At 37.6% G+C, this 19,880-nt stretch overlaps 2 protein-coding genes across 2 annotated transcripts; one reads left to right on the top strand and one right to left on the bottom strand.

Annotated features, from left to right (window-relative positions):
* Positions 1-3,115: 3,115 nt before the first annotated feature.
* LOC121976195 (PRA1 family protein A1-like) lies at positions 3,116-7,014 on the bottom strand. The gene is made up of 7 exons (XM_042528266.1): positions 6,726-7,014; positions 6,549-6,589; positions 6,366-6,444; positions 3,823-3,909; positions 3,658-3,746; positions 3,511-3,582; positions 3,116-3,426 (listed from the first exon to the last, which is right to left on the bottom strand). The coding sequence occupies exons 1-7, from the start codon at positions 6,881-6,883 to the stop codon at positions 3,323-3,325; spliced, it is 630 nt and encodes a 209-aa protein (XP_042384200.1). The 5' UTR covers positions 6,884-7,014; the 3' UTR covers positions 3,116-3,322.
* Positions 7,015-10,910: 3,896 nt separating this feature from the next.
* LOC121976196 (delta-1-pyrroline-5-carboxylate synthase 1-like) lies at positions 10,911-19,863 on the top strand. Its single transcript, XM_042528267.1, has 17 exons — positions 10,911-11,067; positions 11,630-11,701; positions 11,815-11,918; positions 12,022-12,124; positions 12,225-12,386; positions 14,286-14,563; positions 16,294-16,444; positions 16,563-16,727; positions 16,801-16,878; positions 17,062-17,151; positions 17,774-17,860; positions 17,960-18,046; positions 18,144-18,240; positions 18,358-18,461; positions 19,189-19,264; positions 19,451-19,601; positions 19,706-19,863. Exons 1-17 carry the CDS (start codon positions 11,017-11,019, stop codon positions 19,797-19,799), a joined length of 1,950 nt encoding a protein of 649 aa, XP_042384201.1. The 5' UTR covers positions 10,911-11,016; the 3' UTR covers positions 19,800-19,863.
* Positions 19,864-19,880: the final 17 nt, after the last annotated feature.

Here is a 19,880-nt window from a genome sequence, read left to right on the forward strand (position 1 = left end):
AGTGTAATTAGCGATTACCGCCCGAATGATCAATGCATCGTCATGAGGGACCTCCGCTCCCTCCAAGTCGCTGGGGTCAAAGCTTATCTCGGACCCTTCGGCCTTCTCCTTACTACATCCCACTACGTGGATCTCCAGCCACAGAGCGTACAACTTCCTAGCTCTGGTGGAGTCGCCGCTGGTCGGTCCTCCGGCGATCATGTCTATGATGCGTTGTTCCTGTTTTCTTCTTCCCGAACGGATGATCTATTTCGCTCGGCCGAGTCTAGGGAGGGATCAGCGTCACCCCTTCGTTATGTTGGTGGTGTCGCTCAGGCACCCTTCTTCCATCCTCCCGCCGCTCAGCAGATCGATGTCTTTGTCGCTGATCGGGTGAAGGAGATCTGCGGAGGTATCCTCTTGGAGTTGGTCGGTTGACGATCGGTGTCACGCCACTGTAATCCCGCATGTTGTGAGTCGCTGACTGGTGGAAAGAGCAAAACATCGACGCCCATCCTTTGCCCTTCGATGCTTTCAGTCGGCTGGATGCCACATGCTGTACGACATGTGCCCTGGTCTCCTAATGTGACCGCGCTCCTTCAGCCCGTGGCCCTTTGGGCAGCTAATGGTTGCCTGACAGTCAGTGTTGAGGGTTCGGTCAGCACCTCCTTCTATCTGGTCGCCTGGGCTTCTTCCATGTTTATATACTCGTTGGCCTTCTTGAGCATGTGGTCGAAGTCCCTGGGCGGCTTTTCTGATAAGTGATCGGAAGAAGTCTCCCTCGACGAGCCCCTGGATGAAGGCATTCATCATTGTCTCGGATAAAACCGAGGGGATGCCCATAGCTACTTGATTGAAACGCTATATGTACGCTCGGAGCGCTTCCTCGGGCCCTTGCTTTATGGAGAAGAGGTTGACGCTCGTCTTCTGATAGCGTCGATTGCTGGCGAAGTGGTGTTGGAACGCGGCTCGGAAGTCTTTGAAGCTTCGTATTGAGCCGTCTGGCAATCTTCAAAGCCAACGCTGTGTCGATCCGAAGAGAGTAATGAGGAAGACTCGACACTTCACTCCATTTGTATATTGGTGCAATGTGACCTCGTTATCGAACCTATCTAGATGATCATCTGGATCGGTCGATCCATTGTACGTCCCGATCGACAGCGGGGTATAGTGTCTAGGCAGAGGGTCTTGTAAGATCCCTTCTGAGAACTGCCGGTTGATCCGTTCGGGCGATGTGCTGCTTCGGGGCGCCTTGCCCTTTCGTGCGTCTCGAACGGGAATATTATCCGAAGACGATTCCCTTTCTTGATTCGCCTGGGCTGTCTCCGAAGGAGTTTGGAACAAGGCACGATGAAAGGGGATTGGCGCGGGCGGCACTTCCCCTTGCGTGCCAGTCGACCTTCTGTTCTGCTCCCATACGATGACTTGCTCCACTCGGTCTTCTTGTCGCACTCGTCTTCCTGCCGTCGATGTTGCAGGTTGCGACACTTGCTGATTGGCTAACGCATGTTATTGTTGTTGCTCGATTATCTTCGCCGCTTGGGCTTGAACGATCATCTCGAGCTCCTCCTGGGTGAGCATCACGATGGTGAGTCAACCAGCGTCCTCCATCTTTTCAACTCGGATGCATGCTACATTCCCATAGATTGCGCCAAATATGATCTTGTCCGAAAGTCGAAGAAACGGAAAGCTTGGGATGTGGCGCTCACGCTGACCTCCTGTGGACTCCGCTCAGACCTGCAACACAAACTACGTCAGTGCCGAGCTAGGGAAGGGGTTCTCAGTGTTGGCCCTCCGACGCTCAAGTCAGTCATCGGCGATGAAGTGGAAAGCGGAGCAACAAGAAGACTGTAGCACAAACAGTGAATATCGCGTGCCTCCGTCGATGCTTGGACCCCCCCTTTATATAGAGCTTCAGTAGCGCGCGTGCACGCTTTCCAAGGCGGACACACTTCTCAAAGTTTTTCCTGAAAAGACTTGTCAGTAAAGTGTCTCTGACACAGTACCTTAACGAGCTGAGCATATATCTGAAGTGATAGTGGAAGCTTCCGCCGTACGATCTTCTGGTTGTCCGTGTCCAGTGTCGACGGCAACAACTCCCAAAAGGATGTCGCTGGATATCAGAGGGAGTGTACTGCTAGGCCGAGTGGGTTGGCCGCTTGGCCAGGATCTTGCCACTCTGGTGCCCCGTCCAGTCGGCTAAAACCTTGCTACTCTTGTGCGTGTCCACTTGCTCGAAGTTCCACTCTGCCACTGCCAAGACCTGCTGTCAGGCCGAGTGGGGTAGCCACTCGGTCGAAGTTGAACTCTTCCGATGTCAAGCTCTGTTGCCTTGCCGAGCGGGGTAGCCGCTCGGTCGAAGTTGAACTCTTCCGATGTCAAGCTCTGTTGTCTTGCCGAGCGGGGTAGCCGCTCGGCCGAAGTTCCCATTCGCCAATGTCGAGCTCTGCTGTTAGACCGAGCGGGATAGCCGTTCGGCCTGAAATCTGCATGTCATCCTTATTGAGCGTCGGTCGTTTGACTTCTCCCCGTGTCGAAGGAGGCGGTGGATCGAAGCCTTTCTCCCCGACCAATCGACACGATCCACGCATTGACCGTCTTGACTTTGACCTTCACCGTGACCACGAGGTGGAGCCCCTCATCATCACCGCATCAATCATATTTATATTCTATCTAAAATATCCATGAAATAAACAAATAAAAAACATAAATTCCATAAAAATAATATAAAAATAGATAGATAATTGTCCTTCGTAACACAACTTGGGCACAGCCAAGAGGTGTCTGAGTATTAATATGAAATTATATTCGTCAATATCTAATTGAAATGACACAAGAGCTAGTATTTCCCCTAGCAAGTATGAGTTTTCAAATCACACTGGAACATCGATTACAAAATACCAAATTCTACAACTGCATCTGTACACAATTTCTAACGCCAAGGTAATAAGACTTTCACCTCAAAAGGGAAAAGGAGCCATGAACAAAAAAGTCCTAAACTGAAACCTCTGCGTAGAAAGATTCAGTTACCGCTATGATTTCATTGTATCATTCAGCTAAGAACACTTCATCCCCAAGGAAAAACAGCTATCAACAGAAAGATCCAAACTGAATCATACGTGGAAAGATTCACTCGGGTACTACAATTCCTTAATGAATATTATAAAAATTTCGAATCCATGTATACAAGATGACAACTTGGCAGTTGAAGTTACAGGAAATTCCCCCAAGCAAAGAATATATGAAACAAAACGATGAAGCGTTAAAGCTTAACAAACCTAAACATGTCATACGCGAGAATAGAACACACTTCCGGGAAAGTGCACGTTTTCACCCCAAGTGATCACAGCTCACTGTAATTGCGCCACACTGAGCGAAACTCCTCGCGGAATGTATTGAGGCGCGCTTTCAGGTTGGGTACTCGGAAGCTTGCGTGAAGTATCGTTGCTGCAGAAGGCAACCAAACAGTGTGAGATTTCATTTCATTAAATGAATATCTTCAACAGATGTGTGCAATATATAGACAGGTACCGAGAAGCCCAATGACAAGTGCCCACAGTACTGTTAAGAGGTTGCAGGATGTGAACCAGAGGATGCAGCTAGCTGAAATAAGAGGTTAGAGTCGTAGCAGGGAATCATTTGGCAGATTGAATGATAAAAAGATATTCCTGGACTTACCAGCTGAAGATATCAAAACAAACACCCAACGGGGCTGACCACATATATGGATTGCTCTTTTCCTAGATGGCCGTCCACGAATTACGGGCCTATGGATATAATGCCATTATGTAATGAACTCGAAAGAAAGGGATAAAGATTAAGGAATATTAGCATAGTTCTTACGCAATAGGCGGCCTCAACTTTGCAGCTAAATGAGGAGAAAAATGTCTGACAGACCTTGTGACTTTCTCGTTAAAAGTAACTGCAAAGCTGCGAAAGTCATTCCACTTAAAAAAGATAGCATGGCAGAATTCCTCTAAACAGTAAAACTGAAGAAAATGTATAAGAAATGAGGCTGAAGAAATGGAAACTAGTTTCAATCGTGTTGTGTTCACTTTTGTTTCGCAGTAGACACAGTTAAGATACCATCAGCAGACTCACTACCTTGTTTCTCCTTAGATCATAGCTTCAAAAGAAATGCACAAATATCCTAACAGGCAAATAATTTTATGATAGTACAGAAATTATAATTGCAATTTAATATACTTGTGCAAAACTACTACTCCCCTGTCAAAGAGAGAGAAGACACACCAAAATAGAAATTCTCTCATAAGATTCATTTACTCTAAGGAGGATGATTGTTTCGGAATGTAGATCACAAATCCTCCAAAGACATCAGACCCAAAACAATTTAAATCTCCATAAAAACAAGATTGTTGCATAACAATGATAATGATCAAAATTAGTTTTTAATGTTCCGTTCACATATTAGAAAAAAAAAGGCCAGTCCGTGCACGAAGCTCCCGCCATGCGGGGTCCCGGGGAAGGATCCATTGTATGTAGCCTTACCTGCTTTTTTGCAAGAGGCCGTTTCCATATTTGAATCCGTGATCTTTTGGCCACAAAGCAACAACTTTACCGTTGCGCCAAGCCTCCCCTTCAAATTGCTCCAACTGTTGTAAAACATTATTCAGAATTTCAGACTACTAAAATTTCCGTAAAAATCAAGTTCCTGATCACTCAATAAAAAAAAGTCAGTTGCTAAAAGGGCATTATTATATGTTTAATAAAGTAGAGGCCCATCGATCAAATGCTAAGGTTTCTTTTGCAGCAACTTGGATGACCAGGACCATAGATTCATAAATTAAAAAAAAAAAAAACACACCTCAAAGTTTCTAGAGCTCTTTGGCGACATCAGTGAAACTAGGACATGCTTTTGCATATTGGTAAATCAATTTCTAAGCTTATTTCTAATATCAGTAGGAGCAGAAGGCATCACTACAATTTTTTTCTCTCTCTCATGAAGCCGTGTATAGTTCATAATACAACAAACAAATACAAACAGGAGCAACATTTCTGATCTTTTATTCCAATTCCATCTTATTATATGCACCTGGTCAAACCATTAACTATGCAAGAGATGTTGGATAAGAAATTGACCTGAATTTGACTATATAAAAAGAAAAGCATATGGTCTGATCAGGGTTAAATGTGCTTAGATGGAAGGATAAGCATTTGGTGCACAATCTCTCGGCTAATTGAGCTTCAGACATTATGTTTTCTAGTTATCACTAATTTTAAATAGGCAACACCGAGCTATATTTTTAAAACTAGTTCATGTTTATATAAGCATGCTATGACAAAAAGGCAGGAAGCTTTTCTTTTTTTTTTTGATAATCAGGTGTCCGGGCTTTGCTCGACTAATCCTGCAGACGACCTTCCCGAGTAAATCTAGAACACAGCTTATGCATACCGAGTTACCAACCTACAGGAGACTCGTCTCATTTGATCTTATTGCTCTTTTGAGTGCTTTACCACTGCACCACACCCGTGGGGGTGGCATGAAACTATTATTAGTTGTACATATAATGTAAGCCAATGGAGAACTGAGTTTTAAATTTTTATGTTGATGTTCAATGAAAGATATCTTAGATCTTCAGAGACCAAAAATTCAACAGTGAAATAGAATAGGAAACTATGTTAATTATAGAACCATATTTTCATCTACTTAATAGCTAGTGCATGAAAGCATCCAAAAGACCAGTATCTAGTCTAGTTCATCACGAAGATATAATGTTCAAGTTAAAAAAACTGAAGAAAACTTTTTGGCATACTTAATCTACAGATTCAATGCAATTTTAGTACCCAATGTCAAGGCATGTTAGTTGATCAAGGTGACACATACAACACAATCTCTTTTTCTGATTCCTTCTTTTGGACAAGTGGCCAACCGATTAGCCATGCGCAATATATTTAATGGAAAATGGGCCTGAATTTCACTACAGAAAAGAAAAAGGAGAAGGTTCTGATGGAACACTCGCATGTGATTAAGGCAAAAGTTGGACTACTGAATTTCAGTTCCTTAGGCAGATGATGAAGCATCTGAGCTAAACTTCCTGTCATGGGAATAGTCAAGCACCTTGTCCATTCACACAAATTACAGACTGATGTATAGCATAGCAATCGGAAGACAACAACATAGCGATAGACCCACCTAAATAAAACATGATAATCATATACAATCAAGTGATGCCAAGGATTAACTGCTGTGAACATGGAGAACTGATATGATGCATCAAATGCTCTCATCTCAATCATCTCCTATAGATTGACAACTAGACAGATAAACAGAAGATGCCACTTTTACTTATTTTCTAATAAACATAACTCTGGTAGGTGTCTACTGACATGGCTCCAAAGCAATTTATTTATAGGCAGAGCCTTACCTATCATTTAACAAAGAGATGCTTAAACCAGTCAAAATGGCCGACACAATAGCAAGAGGCTTCAGAAGAAATCCCACTGCTGCAGTAAGAAGTTCAGAAAGGGGAGGATTAGGAGGGGCAAAAAAAACACATTCTGTAACTCTAGAGCTGAAAGTATAGGCACGATCCAACTAATTTTCTTACCAAGAACGAACAGGATCAGAATGAAGTAGTTCGTCCTGTAGCTGCAAAAGAAATTTAGCATAAAGCCATTATATTTTAGAATCTTAACGGGTAAGGGAAAGTATTAACAAGATTTCCAAAAAAAAAAATCCAAAGGGAAGAACTCGACGATCAATTACAACATTCAGGCGATCTTACTAGTAAAGATTGCACTTTAATCGACTGCTCCATTTCGAGTGGGATCTGGGGAAGGTGAATCGAGCGAAGAACTCCGAAATGGGGCGCGGGGGAGCGGACCAATCCACTTCCCGAAGGGCGTCGACGAGGTCCTCTGTAGTCACGTTTCCCCAATCCATGCCGCTCTCCTCCGACCTCGCTCTATGGATCGGAACCCTAGAAATGGAGCACGAATCGGAGGTGCCGAAACTGATCAATTTGGGAACAGATGACAAATGGCAGCAAGTAAAAAAATCGTCGTGGGAGGCAGAGAAACAATTCGGAAAGGACGTGGAGTATTTTGAATATTTGTATAAATGTGAGGTCCAAGATGAAAATTTTTCACTAGGGCAAAAATTAAAAAAAAGAGGCAGAGCACCCGGACAATTTTTTTTGTGGTCTAGGAGATGTGTCATTCGTATTTGTGGTCACATCATAGTCACGATCCAATCGCAAATGGTTACGATTTTTTTTTTGGTTAATCGTCTCTATCAGGTTATAGTTTTTGTTCAGAGCGGGCGGCCTCCGGCCGCTCGGAGGACACACTCGCTCGCCGCCCAATAACCTAGCCACTTATCCACCACTTGAAGTCTTCGGGCGGCCTCCCGCTCCGAACAAAAACTATAATATGATGGAGACGGTGAACTCATAAAGGGATCGCAACCATTTGCGCTCGGATCGCGGGCGTGATCCGGCCGCAAATGTGAGCAACACATCCGACCGTGATCCTACCGTAAATGTGAGTGACACATCCCTGGATCATAAAAAAGTGGTCCAAGAGATCTATCTGCTCGCTCCGTTTTTAGATAATGCAAGAAGTTGAGCAGGCAACTCAAGCCCGTTGCAGGTCGACTTGTCTACTTACGGATTAGAAAACTTCTAACCCAACCCAATTTAAGATGGATTGCGAGCTTGTCGGATCAACCCGCGGGCTCATCAATTTTTTTAATTTTTTTTTTTCATATTTTCAAAGTAAAAAATATTTTACTTTGAAAAGGTTTCATCAACCAAATATATCCATAATATATATTTAAATATAAATGAATACAAATGAGTTATTTCAAAATTATAACAAAGAAATATAATAAATTAGTAAAAACTTAGCTTACATGTGTGTCTCAACCCGCGAGCAACTCAAGCCCGTCGCAGGTCGACCCGCGCAGGTCATAGGCCTAGGTGGGTCGGCCCGTGACGAGTTTGAGTTGATAAAATTTCAATCCAACCTATTTAAATTGCTTGATGGAATCGGTCAATCTGATAATCCAACCTAAATTGATGGCTCCATGAACTCAAGAAGGGTGACTCATCTCATTTTTCATCGTAAGATATTAATATACTCATAGTGTTTTAGTTTTGATTGGAATATATTATTTTGATATTATACCAAGTTTCAATAATATTATTTATCTAGTATTAATATGGAATGATAGTTATTCATACATCACAGAAAATGGGATAACGTACGAAGAAATATGAGGAAAGAATAATTTATTTATAGAAAAATAATTATAATTTTTAAGGATTGTTTTATGGGTAATATTCTAATATTTTTATAATTTTATAGATTTTACTATATTACTCTTATTTTTATTTTGTTATTAAAAATTAATTTAATATCGTATTTGATCTCAATAAAAAAAATTAAGAAAAATATGTAATTTAATGCCTAAGATATTTATAGAAGCTGGTTCTAGAAGTTTATTTATTTAAAACATGAGACTAAAGATAACTCTAAATTTTTAATTGATTAATAAAAAAAATTATTAATAATACACGCTGCAGTTAAGTCTCGAAATCTAAATTTCTGATTGATTAATGAAAAAAATTCTCAATAGTATATTGCAGCTAAGTTTTGAATTCTAAATGATTAATTAATGAAAAAAATTCTAATAATACATCGTAGTTAAATATTGAATTTTAAATTTTTGATTGATGTATTTGTAGTAATTAGTAATAAATCTTAAAATTATTTTCTATGTGAAAAAATATTAAGGTAATTTTATTTTAGATTTTATTAAAATTAATTAGTAAAGAGATAAATTTTTAATAAAATGCTAAATTCGAATGATATATTTTAACTATTTTATTTTTATGATATAAAATTTTAAACCAAGTAAAAGTAATATTATATTAAAAATATTTATATTTCAATTGAATCAAAATTACTCTAATTTAATTAAAAATCCGTCTAACTTAATAAAAATATTTTAACATTGTAGCAATTTTACACGTATATTTTTTTTAATCAAAATTACTAAATTTAGGATTGTTTGACTAAAAATTACTTTTGTCAAAACTACTAAAGTCTTCTTTTAAAAAAAATCATTTAAAAAATTAGTTTTTTTTAAAGTAGGATGAAATATATTTATAATAATATTTGAAAATAGACCTCCTTTTTAATGATAATTATAATCAGAAATATACTTTAAATTTTTACCAAATATTTTTTAAAATAATCTAATTATTGGTGGCAATTAGATTATTTAAAAAAATATTTGGTAAACAGATTATGATTTACCAATATTTGGTAAACAGATGGTGGCAATAATTATTGGTGGCCTTTAAATAATCTAATTTCATTTTAGGTGAGGTGTAATGTAATGTAGTTTGTAATATAATTAAATCTGTAATTTAATTAAATTTGTAATGTAATGTAATGTAATCTTGATTACATTATTATGTTTGATAAGTTAATATAATGTATGTAATCTTTGATTACAAGGTCATTACATTCTTTTGTTTGATGTTTATTAATTTTTATAAGGAATGTAATTTATATTATTATAAAATGACAAAAGTATTTTACGACTTTTATCGACGGGCCGCCGCACCTCTGTCGAAGCTTGCGACAGCCATCAGCAACTAGTGACTGTCACCACTGGTCGTTGCCGGCGACTGGCGACGAGCGAGCAGCTGACGACGGAAGCCAGGCGACCGGCGGCGGGCAGGCGGCCGATGCCCGGCGGGGGGCGGCGGGCGGCAAGCGGTCGACCGCCAGCCGTGGCTGGCGGCGGGCGATGGACGATGGCGGCAGGTGGCCAACAGCCGATGGCGGGCGACCTACCATGGTGGGGGCGACGACTGACTAGGAATATATTTAATATTCAAATTTTAGTTAAACAGTGACTTCGTAATATAATCAGATTATATAATATTTTTTTGTAATCTAAATTACAAAATTTCACTACATTTTGTAATTGAGATTATATCGCATTACAAATTTAAAGTTAAACCAAACAAAATAATCAACCTTGTAACATAATCTTGATTACATTATAAAGCTGATTACAGTCTATCAAATATAATCCTAGTGGTAAGTGGAGGTCAAGTTGCGCTGAGTTATGCTCTATGCAGGTTGTGGCCTGTACGCTTAGCTTGAAGCAAGCATGCCCAATTTGAACCAAGCCATTTCAAAGGCGACGTAAAATTAGTAATGGAGGAGTAAGCATAAACATCGCTCGATTTTCTCTTCTAACTCTATCTAGTCTAAGTTATATTAAATATCAAAATCTAGAAGATGAAGGCCAAATCTGATTCAACTTCTTAATGGGTGTAGATGTGTGTAAACGAATCGAATAAGTTGAAAATATCAAAATATTTATATTTAAATTCGAGTTCGAGTTTAAAATATATATATTTGATGTTCAAATTTGATTTAAATTTTAAATATATAAATAAATTTGACTTGAGATGAATTCTAAATGAATTCAAGTTCGAATTCTTCACGATTTGAAATTTAGTTCGAGTTTGGCTTAAGGTGAATTATACTCGGAAAAATTTATCAAATATGTCTAAGTTCAACTCTAATTTGATAAATCTGGCAAACAGATTCAATTCGGGAAGATAAAAAATGGATAGAAGAAAAACATGTAAAAAGATAAAAGTCACATATTTAATTTTACTGATAGAACGGTTTAAATAAAATTATAATGTTATAAAAGATGATTCGTTTGCTTTTAACATCTTCATTAATTTATTTCTAAGTTAGTATGGAGAGTAAATACTAATAAGTATTAGGGTAGATAATAGACGTGTTGAAAAATATACTCGAACGGCTAAATTTTAACCCAGTATCAACTGATGATATTTGATTAATTTTTTTTTTTTTATTATTATTATTATTATTATTATTATTTATTTTTGTCTTTATCCACCCCATTTGACTTGGCTCTCAAGGAACCGGTTTAATAACAAGCAGCTCTACCTCATCCGGTCAGCCAAGCGAAGGGCGTCGCGTCTCTCTCGTCCGCGGACTCGCCGCTCGCTCTGCGCCATGGATCAAACACGGGCATTCGTCAAGGATGTCAAGAGGCTCATCATCAAGGTTCTTCACCTTGCCCTCAAGATTTTTTCTTGAACCCTCACCGCTGCGCTTCGGTCCGTTATTGGGTTTAGAGTGACACTGTAGGATGGCATTGTTTGGAGAATTAGGTTTTTGTTGTGCGATCGGAGGTTTTCCCTATCGGTTAAGTGTAGGAGGGAAGGATCGTATATTTAATAAATCCTTTCTCGGTGTGGAATGTGATTGCCTATTCTCTCGATGCATACCAAGGTTGGTGTGTAAAAAATGTCTCAGTTGATCTGCTGCTGGAAATTGATTGGAAGTGCACGTTGGTTTATTCTCCAACAAGAATGGATTACGAGTACCATTTAGCTAAATATGAGCATTGAGATCCATAGAATAAAATGGAAGCTCGTAACTCCAATCTTTGAACTAAAAATTCAGCGTTTGGCAATTTTGTTTGATAGTTTGAATTTTATTTTCTAAAACTAAGATTTTAGTTATTTAAATACAACTGTCATTATAAGAATGTTTTTATTTTATTCTGGAAACTGTTCTAGGCTGCTTGATTCGGCCATAGGGTTTTATATTTTCTCTTATTTAGGTGGGAACTGCAGTTGTAACGAGAGCAGATGGAAGATTGGCTCTTGGAAGACTAGGGGCTCTTTGTGAGCAGGTACGAAGGCCATGAACCAATTTTCTATTATTTACCTGTGTTCTTCATGATGTTTCTTACTAAAGGAATTCTGAATCCATAGCCTACTTAAGATAACAATTATTTATCCACAGGTTAAAGAACTCAATTTACTTGGATTTGAAGTAATCCTTGTCACGTCCGGTGCAGTTGGTGCTGGCCGGCAGAGGCTTCGATACAGGAAGCTAGTCAATAGCAGGTGCTAATATACACAGTTTGTTTGTTTTTCATTTATTTGGCCATATTTAATCTAACATGAATAACTGATTAGTGATCATATTGTTGCTACTATTTCTTTGAAGCTTTGCTGATCTCCAGAAACCACAGTTAGAATTAGATGGGAAAGCCTGTGCTGCTGTTGGTCAAAGTGGTTTAATGGCCTTATATGATGTGTTATTTAGTCAGGCATGATTTTAGATCGTTTATTGTTGCATATTTGTCTTGTCAATTTATTAGACATTAAATGTAATTAATTTATCATATACTAACACAGTATTTCCTGCAGCTGGATGTGACATCATCTCAGCTTCTTGTTACGGATAATGATTTTAAGGATTCAGATTTCAGGATGCAACTCTGTCAGACAGTAAACACTTTGTTATCTTTGAAAGTTATTCCTGTTTTCAATGAAAATGATGCAATGAGTACAAGGAGAGCTCCATATGAGGTATACTAAATTTAATATAACAGCGAAAGATAATTTGTTGTGGGATCTATGCATTTCTTTTTGGTGAATGTAATACCATTAGGATGTTTCATAATTCCAGTTTAGGCACTCCCCTCAAAAATTTTGTTTAGCTCGTTCTTTTTTTCTTTTTTTTTGAGGAATGGGGCAAAAGATTAATGTAGCCAACCCAAATAGTTGGGGAAAACACAACTTTAATGAATAGAGAAGGAAGCTAAGGGTTGGTGGAGGGAGCAAGACCAGGGAAGAAAGTGGTCCCCAATTCCCAAGACTGAAAAAACACAATGCAGGACATGACACCATTGAACACAGTTAAAATTGATCCAAAATGTTGGTGCATAACAGCACTGGAGAAGCTCAACTGTGATCGTTGGTCAATCAGGGAAGTCAATCAGTCAAAAAAGTTGCAGAGCCACCAATGCATGTTCATCTCACTTCTTTTCTAGTTACACATGCCTGAACTGAAATTAAATTTCAACAAAGAATTTTTGTACTCTTTTGGGAACGTCGTGTTTCCTTTAAGCTAAAGTAAATTATAAAATTTTGGTACAATGTATTGTACTTTGTGGTCAAAGTGTTGTGCAATTCGAAATTATTATGCATCAAAATTAGAATAACATGTATGAGAATTCTAAGAGTGTGTGATATTACTAATATCATAAACTCGGAAATTCCACCATCCACAAGCAAGGAAGTAGAGTCTATAACAGAAAATGAGAGAAAATAGGTTAATATGATATTGACATGTTCAAAGTCACTGAATAGATTATATAGTTAAACAAGTTGAATCAAATAGGGTTGCAGCTAAACAAATGTGACTTAGAAGACATGCTACTTATGATATAGAAACTTCTATATAACAGTTGAAGAGGAAATTTGAAGTACATGTGGCATAACTTTTGCTAGAGCAGTTGAAGACTTGAAGTTCTTTGGAAATTTGTTATACAAGTACTAAAACCTTTTTCTAGTAATGATTTGGATACGAATGGTAATATGTTTTATGTTTTCAAGTGATTCATGATGAATTTGAACACATAACCTTCTATCTTGTTTGATATATACTTTAAGTGATCAGGGGAAGACATGCAGCTATTTCTCAAATAAACCTATTTTACTGTCTTAATTGAAGTGAAGACATTTTTGTGGATCATGGTATAGGATGTGTATTATCATCTTTTATCTTTGTAATCAATACGATATTTTTTCCTCACTTGGCATTTGCAAGAAGCCCATACATCAAATCTCATGTGTCTTGTATCATCTGCATCATGATCAAAGGCTAGGAAAGAAAGCTGTTGAAAAACCCAAAATGGTGAATGTACAAAACTGTGATCTTGATGTGCGGATGAGATATGCATCTGGAATACTAGAACTAGATCCCTGAAGACGGGCAATGTCTTCTTTCCTGGGCTTTCATTGTATTTATGTGGACTTTAACTATATAGGAAAAAGTTGCAAAGCAATGGTGACCTAGTTAAAACATGGGAGTAGGTATTTAATCATTTATTTTTTTTTAATGTTGAAAATAAACTGCTATTCCTGTTATAGAAAAATTTAAAGAATTTTGTTATTTCTTTGTGGTTGCACAGAAGACCCATTGCCTGCCACATTGTTTTTCAGATCCTATGTCTGTTTCTCTTTAGATTCATGATGTATGTATTGTAAATATATCTTCTGCTTCATCTACAGTCCTTTTGTACCTTGACCTTCTTTTTTGGTCCAATAAATCAGGATTTTGTTTTTCTATATCTAACTTTCTAACCGGAAGTAATCTTGGGATCCTAGCTTCTGTAAATTGGAGGCATTTTGTTCAGTTAGTCTCTTTTGACCATGATATTAATTTAGCTAGCCTTTTATCTGAATAAATACTTCTATTTGCAGGATTCTTCTGGTATTTTTTGGGACAATGACAGTTTAGCAGCCCTTCTAGCTCTAGAATTAAAAGCTGATCTTCTTATTCTGTTAAGTGATGTTGAAGGCCTATATAGTGGACCACCTAGTGAACCAAATTCAAGGTTAATACACACTTATGTGAAAGAGAAGCATCATGCTGAGATAACTTTTGGAGACAAGTCCAGGGTAGGAAGAGGAGGCATGACTGCTAAAGTGAAGGCTGCTGTTTATGCTGCTTGTGCTGGCACCCCTGTCGTGATTACTAGGTATGCTTCTCTTGCTTGGTTATTAATATCTTTTTCTCATATACATTTCCTCAATGTCCTGGAAATCAATGCTTCTTTTCCCATTCTTCACCGAATCAAAATCTACAGCCAGTAGTAATTCCTAACTAGCAGGCAGCAGCAAGTCTTCTAAAACTCTGAATAAGTCACTCTATTTTCACATGTTTCGTTCTTGTTTGTTGAAGATGATCCGTGTGCCATATTTTCCTACTTGGTGAAACAACATGATGAGCATGCAATGATTATTTCTGAATCCTATGCATATATTTTTATTGGGTATTTAGTTTAGGCCAGATTATAGGTGAATAGGAAGTTTGAAGAATAGTTCTGTGTCAGTCGGCATGGGTGGAACATTTTGTTCTGCCTCGGAACTCACATGTTGAATGACCGTGAGTTAGTGCAATCTGTGCCACTATCAATGGTAGTATGGTTTACGATAATGGCAGAGCAATTTTGACAATGGTGTGAGCCTTCGGGGGAAGTGTAGACATGTTGCAAGGTATGTGATTCCTCCTGAAGCTTCCAGATGCATGGTAACATCCGTGACTCTTTGCGATGCACAGATGAGGTATGTGACTCTTCTGAACGCGCAGATGAGATACGCGACTCTTCTTGATGCATAGATGAGGTACATGACCCTTCAATGCTCAGCAAGGTATGCTACTCCTCAATTATTAGCGAGGTATGCGGCTTCTCATTTTCCTCTGTCACCTCATTTTCATCCTTTGCTTCCTTCACCTCCGTTTAGTGTTGGTGCTCACAACCATTAGCGCTGACACTCATCTGGTTCATACGATTCGTTTTGTTGGAGATTGAAACACTGGATCAGAATGGGATTTCAACCTTTACTGATTGCACTGAAAATTTATTGGTTTTGGAAAATGTCTTATGATGATAGGTGAAGGCAATCAGATATTTTTTATCATTATATCAGTCTTAAGCTACAAAGTAGGCTGGAAGTATACTGTAATTAACCTTAATCCTGAATGCAACTTTGCATGTCATTGTTGAGTAAGAGGGGACTGATATAACTATATTATTTCATATTGGATCCGCATAAAAGGTTTTAAAATACAAATCCATTAATGAGTTTGGATGGCTGTCCAGAACAGTGGTGCCAACATCTATACCATCTGGTGGTACAAGTTAGTGCTGGTTGGATCCAATCAGGCAGAAGAAGAAGAGATCAGTAGTAACTCATTAATTAATCTACTAGTTCTCTCATTTGTGCTAGTAAATATAAGGGGTTTTCATGTATTGTAGAAGAGATGAATACTTGCCAACATGCACAGAGGAATGGGCTAGAATTGTAATCTTCTTGCTAATATGCAGAAAGAGTAATAGTCTTTTGGTTTTATGCTCGACTACATTTTCTGTGTGAAAATACAATCAATTAATTTTTTCCTCTCAAGAAACAGCTATAGAATGAATCATTTAGTTGTTGCACCACTGTCACTCCAGCACTAATTTGAAGTTGATTGTATGCTAACACCAATTTAGGCATTTTTTTTCTTGCCAATATGCAGAAAGAGAAATGAACCTTGTCTATATGGTTGACTGCATTTTTTTTTGTATAAAAATTTGAATCAATAATCTTTTTCCACACTGTACAACTATTTAAGAAAATCATTTGGATGTTGCACCAACTTTATTCAAAAGCTAACATAATAAAGTTGATTGCTATCTAACACCAATTTTTTTGGTCGTTGAAGTGGTTTCACCACTGATAGCATTCTAAAAGTACTTCAAGGTGAGAAAGTGGGTACCCTTTTTCATCAGGATGCAATTAATTGGGAGCGGCCAAGAGAAGATAGTGCTCGTGACATGGCAGTTTCAGCAAGGGAATGTTCTAGGCGACTACAGGTACTGTATATCACCTCCAAGACGAGAGACATTTTGGAATTACTATTTAGTCATGGTAGTTCTGATTATATGATAGTATAATGGCTTTTGTTTTAATTTAATTTTGTCTCTCCACCAGAGTTTATCATCCAATGCCCGCAAGAAAATTCTGATGGATATTGCTGATGCTCTAGAGGCAAATGAGAAGTTAATTAGAATAGAAAATGAGGCTGATGTTGTTGCTGCTCAACAAGATGGTTATGAGAAATCATTGATCTCTAGGTTGATGCTGAAGCCAGGCAAGGCAAGGGATTATCCATTTTTGTTCTTTGTTTGTGGCATTAGTATATTTCTAACTGTCTTATATTTTTTGATAGATATCTAGCCTTGCAAATTCAGTTCGGGCACTTGCAGATATGGAGGATCCAATATTCTGTGTTTTGAAGAGAACTGAGGTCAGATTCTTGCCTGTAGATTACTAAAAGTTCCTCCTGATTATTTGTGTAGTTGTGGATATCTTGCCTGTATAATTGTAATGATTCTGAGAACTTCAATCCAATTTGGTATCGTCAAGTATATTATTTATTGTCTTGATTTGCTTTAAAATTCTGAGAATCTAAGGTATGATATTGATTCAGGTTGCAGATGGTCTAATCTTAGAAAAGACATCTTGCCCCTTGGGTGTTCTTCTCATCGTTTTTGAGTCAAGGCCTGATGCTTTAGTTCAGGTAAAACATACAATTCATATTTAACTCTTCTGTGAGACCTGCATGGCTTGTGGGCTATATAACATTCCAATGTTTGCCTATTTCAAAAATTTTGCTAGTGGAATCTAGTAATTGGTAGTTTCAAGTGGCAAAATGTGTATTTACCTAAAATAATATCTTAATGCCTTTTTGCCAAATATAAGTTTAGCGAATTGATGAACAATTTCCAGCATTCCATTCCAATAAATAGCAAGAAATGATATATCGGTAAAAATCTGAGGAAACATTGGCTTTCAAATTGACAATGATCTTCTATCCATCATATAAATCACATAGTACTTTGAAGGTTGAAAAGTCTTGTGTTATTCTTATTTTCAGAGCTTTCAGAGGAATAAAAGCTCGTGATACTGCTTTTGTCTGATACTCTATGCCTTTTCCATTTATTCTCTGGTGATAAACAAACTCTAGTCCATGTTTCACAGTACTGCTTGGGTCATACTGACTAAGGATCTGATTCTTGGTTTGGTTTCATGCGTTTCAAGTATTATTCATGCCGAATAATGATTGGTTAATAATGTATTTTTTTTGCTCATTTTTTAAGGCTGACAGTTGTACACATATCACCTTTTTTTTCTTCTTGCAGATTGCATCATTAGCTATCCGAAGTGGTAATGGTCTTCTTCTCAAAGGTGGCAAAGAAGCCATGAAATCTAATGCAATCTTGCATAAGGTCTGTTTAGTGACCCCCAGATCTGCTAGAAATGTGTAAATAATTGTCATGCATTTATGTGGATTCTAAATTTAGCACTACTGTTTTTTTTCTTGTTAGGTCATTACAGAAGCAATCCCAGATGTAGTGGGTGAAAAGCTTATTGGTCTTATTACATCAAGAGAAGAGATTCCTGATCTGCTAAAGGTGAGTTAGTATTAGAAGTACATTTTGGCTTGTTTGAGTTTTGAAGAATTTATTTTGTTGTAAATCCAAAATTTTCCTTTTACCAAAAAATTCCCAGCTTGATGATGTCATTGATCTTGTGATTCCAAGAGGGAGCAATAAATTGGTTACTCAAATCAAGGAATCCACCAAGATTCCTGTTCTGGGTCATTCAGGTTAGACAAATATAAAGTTGTATCTGCTATAGCTCCTCTTGCATCATATCTTGTGTGCAATATCTCCTTATGTTTTTTATGTTATATATTGATCAAGTCTCAATGTTTGCTATCCAGACGGTATTTGTCATGTTTATCTGGACAAGTCTGCTGACATGCAAATGGCTACTCGGATTGTGTTGGACGCCAAAATTGACTATCCAGCTGCTTGTAATGCTATGGTATTCTCTATACCACTGCAGTAGAGACTAAAATTACCTTGTCTTTCTCCTCATTTCTGCATTTCAGAGTGGATTTATACCTTTTTTAATTTAAATATTCCTAGTCAGGTACTCAAATTTAGCTTTATGTCGTTAATCTTTTTGATGCCCCTTGTGAAATTTTTTAATTAATGTTATAGTTTTGCACCTTTGTATGCTTCCTTGCCCTAAATGTCTTGCATCCTTCTCTTACTTTAGAATGTTAATTTTATTATTAATTTCCTCGTTGCAAATCTCCTTGTTAGTATGCCTGTTCCTAGCTTATTGTCATCCTAGGTTCTTGTTATTGCTTTTGGGCTATCTTGTCTAAAGAAAGATTTGGACTATGCAAGCATTAAATCTTTTCAAATTTTGATCGTTCTAAGGTTGGTGGTAGACAATGGGGTAGTTTTTTTTCTCTCATTATTTGGTACCAAGACAGTACCCTTTTCAATCTCCAACTTATGCTAATGAGGGAATCTTGATGTGTGGCTGCATATTATATCACTATTTTCTTTGTTTTTTTTTCTTTCCATGAATTAAAAGAATAATTAAGTTCGTGTTGCCTGTTTACTTTTTCCCTAAGGAATACACATTCCATGCTCAACATTCTTTGTTTAATCAACTCCATAACTCCGTTTTAATTGTTTCTAATCTGTTTATTCATGACGTACTTTTTTTTTTTATAATTGGTCATTGTTACTTTCAGGAGACACTTCTTGTTCATGAAGATCTTTTGGATAATGAGGGGCTTAATAATTTACTGATAGAGCTCAAAAATGAAGGTCTGAGGATTATCATCAAATTTGCAATATTTTAATACACTAATGATTGGCAGATCAAGTATGGGGTAGACTAGTTTATGATAACAAGACTTAAGCTGCAAAGTTTACTGAGGATATTATATTGTATTAGTCAAATTTCTCATAGAAATGTTAAATTTTAGAAATTTACTGAATGCACAATTTCAGGTGTTACTTTATTTGGTGGTCCTAGGGCAAGTAAACAGTTTGGTTTTCCAGAAGCACCATCATTTCATCACGAATACAACTCGACAGCTTGTACTGTTGAAATAATCGATAGTGTTCATGCTGCAATTGACCATATACACCGCTATGGAAGGTATAATATTGCTCAACTCTATTTCATTTTTATTTGCTGATTTCTTTATCTAAAACACCAAAAACCAACTTCATTGGTATTTTCCTCGTGTTTTATTCTTTCAGTGCACATACTGATTGCATAATTGCCGAGGACAATGCAACGGCAGAGATTTTCCTTAGTCAAGTTGACAGGTATCATGGTGGTGTCTTGTGCTAGATTATATTTAAGAAGAGAGGTTCATTTGGTTTCATGTTTTGTATCACTATCATCATAATTATCATCAAGCTGTCTATGTCT

The sequence above is a fragment of the Zingiber officinale genome, chromosome 4B (assembly GCF_018446385.1).
Source record: "Zingiber officinale cultivar Zhangliang chromosome 4B, Zo_v1.1, whole genome shotgun sequence".
Classification (NCBI taxonomy): domain Eukaryota; kingdom Viridiplantae; phylum Streptophyta; class Magnoliopsida; order Zingiberales; family Zingiberaceae; genus Zingiber; species Zingiber officinale.

Bases quoted from the DNA above. Each gene is read 5' to 3' on its own strand.
- LOC121976196 (XM_042528267.1), top strand. From the start codon at position 11,017: ATGGATCAAACACGGGCATTCGTCAAGGATGTCAAGAGGCTCATCATC. The intron at 12,125-12,224 runs GCATGATTTTAG...TATTTCCTGCAG, and splicing joins ATGATGTGTTATTTAGTCAG to CTGGATGTGACATCATCTCA. The intron at 16,728-16,800 runs GCAAGGGATTAT...ATTTTTTGATAG, and splicing joins TGATGCTGAAGCCAGGCAAG to ATATCTAGCCTTGCAAATTC.
- LOC121976195 (XM_042528266.1), bottom strand. From the start codon at position 6,883: ATGGATTGGGGAAACGTGACTACAGAGGACCTCGTCGACGCCCTTCGG. The intron at 6,445-6,548 runs GTAAGAAAATTA...TTCTTACTGCAG, and splicing joins TCTGATCCTGTTCGTTCTTG to CAGTGGGATTTCTTCTGAAG. The intron at 3,910-6,365 runs GTAAGGCTCTGC...TGACTTTCGCAG, and splicing joins ATCTCTTTGTTAAATGATAG to CTTTGCAGTTACTTTTAACG.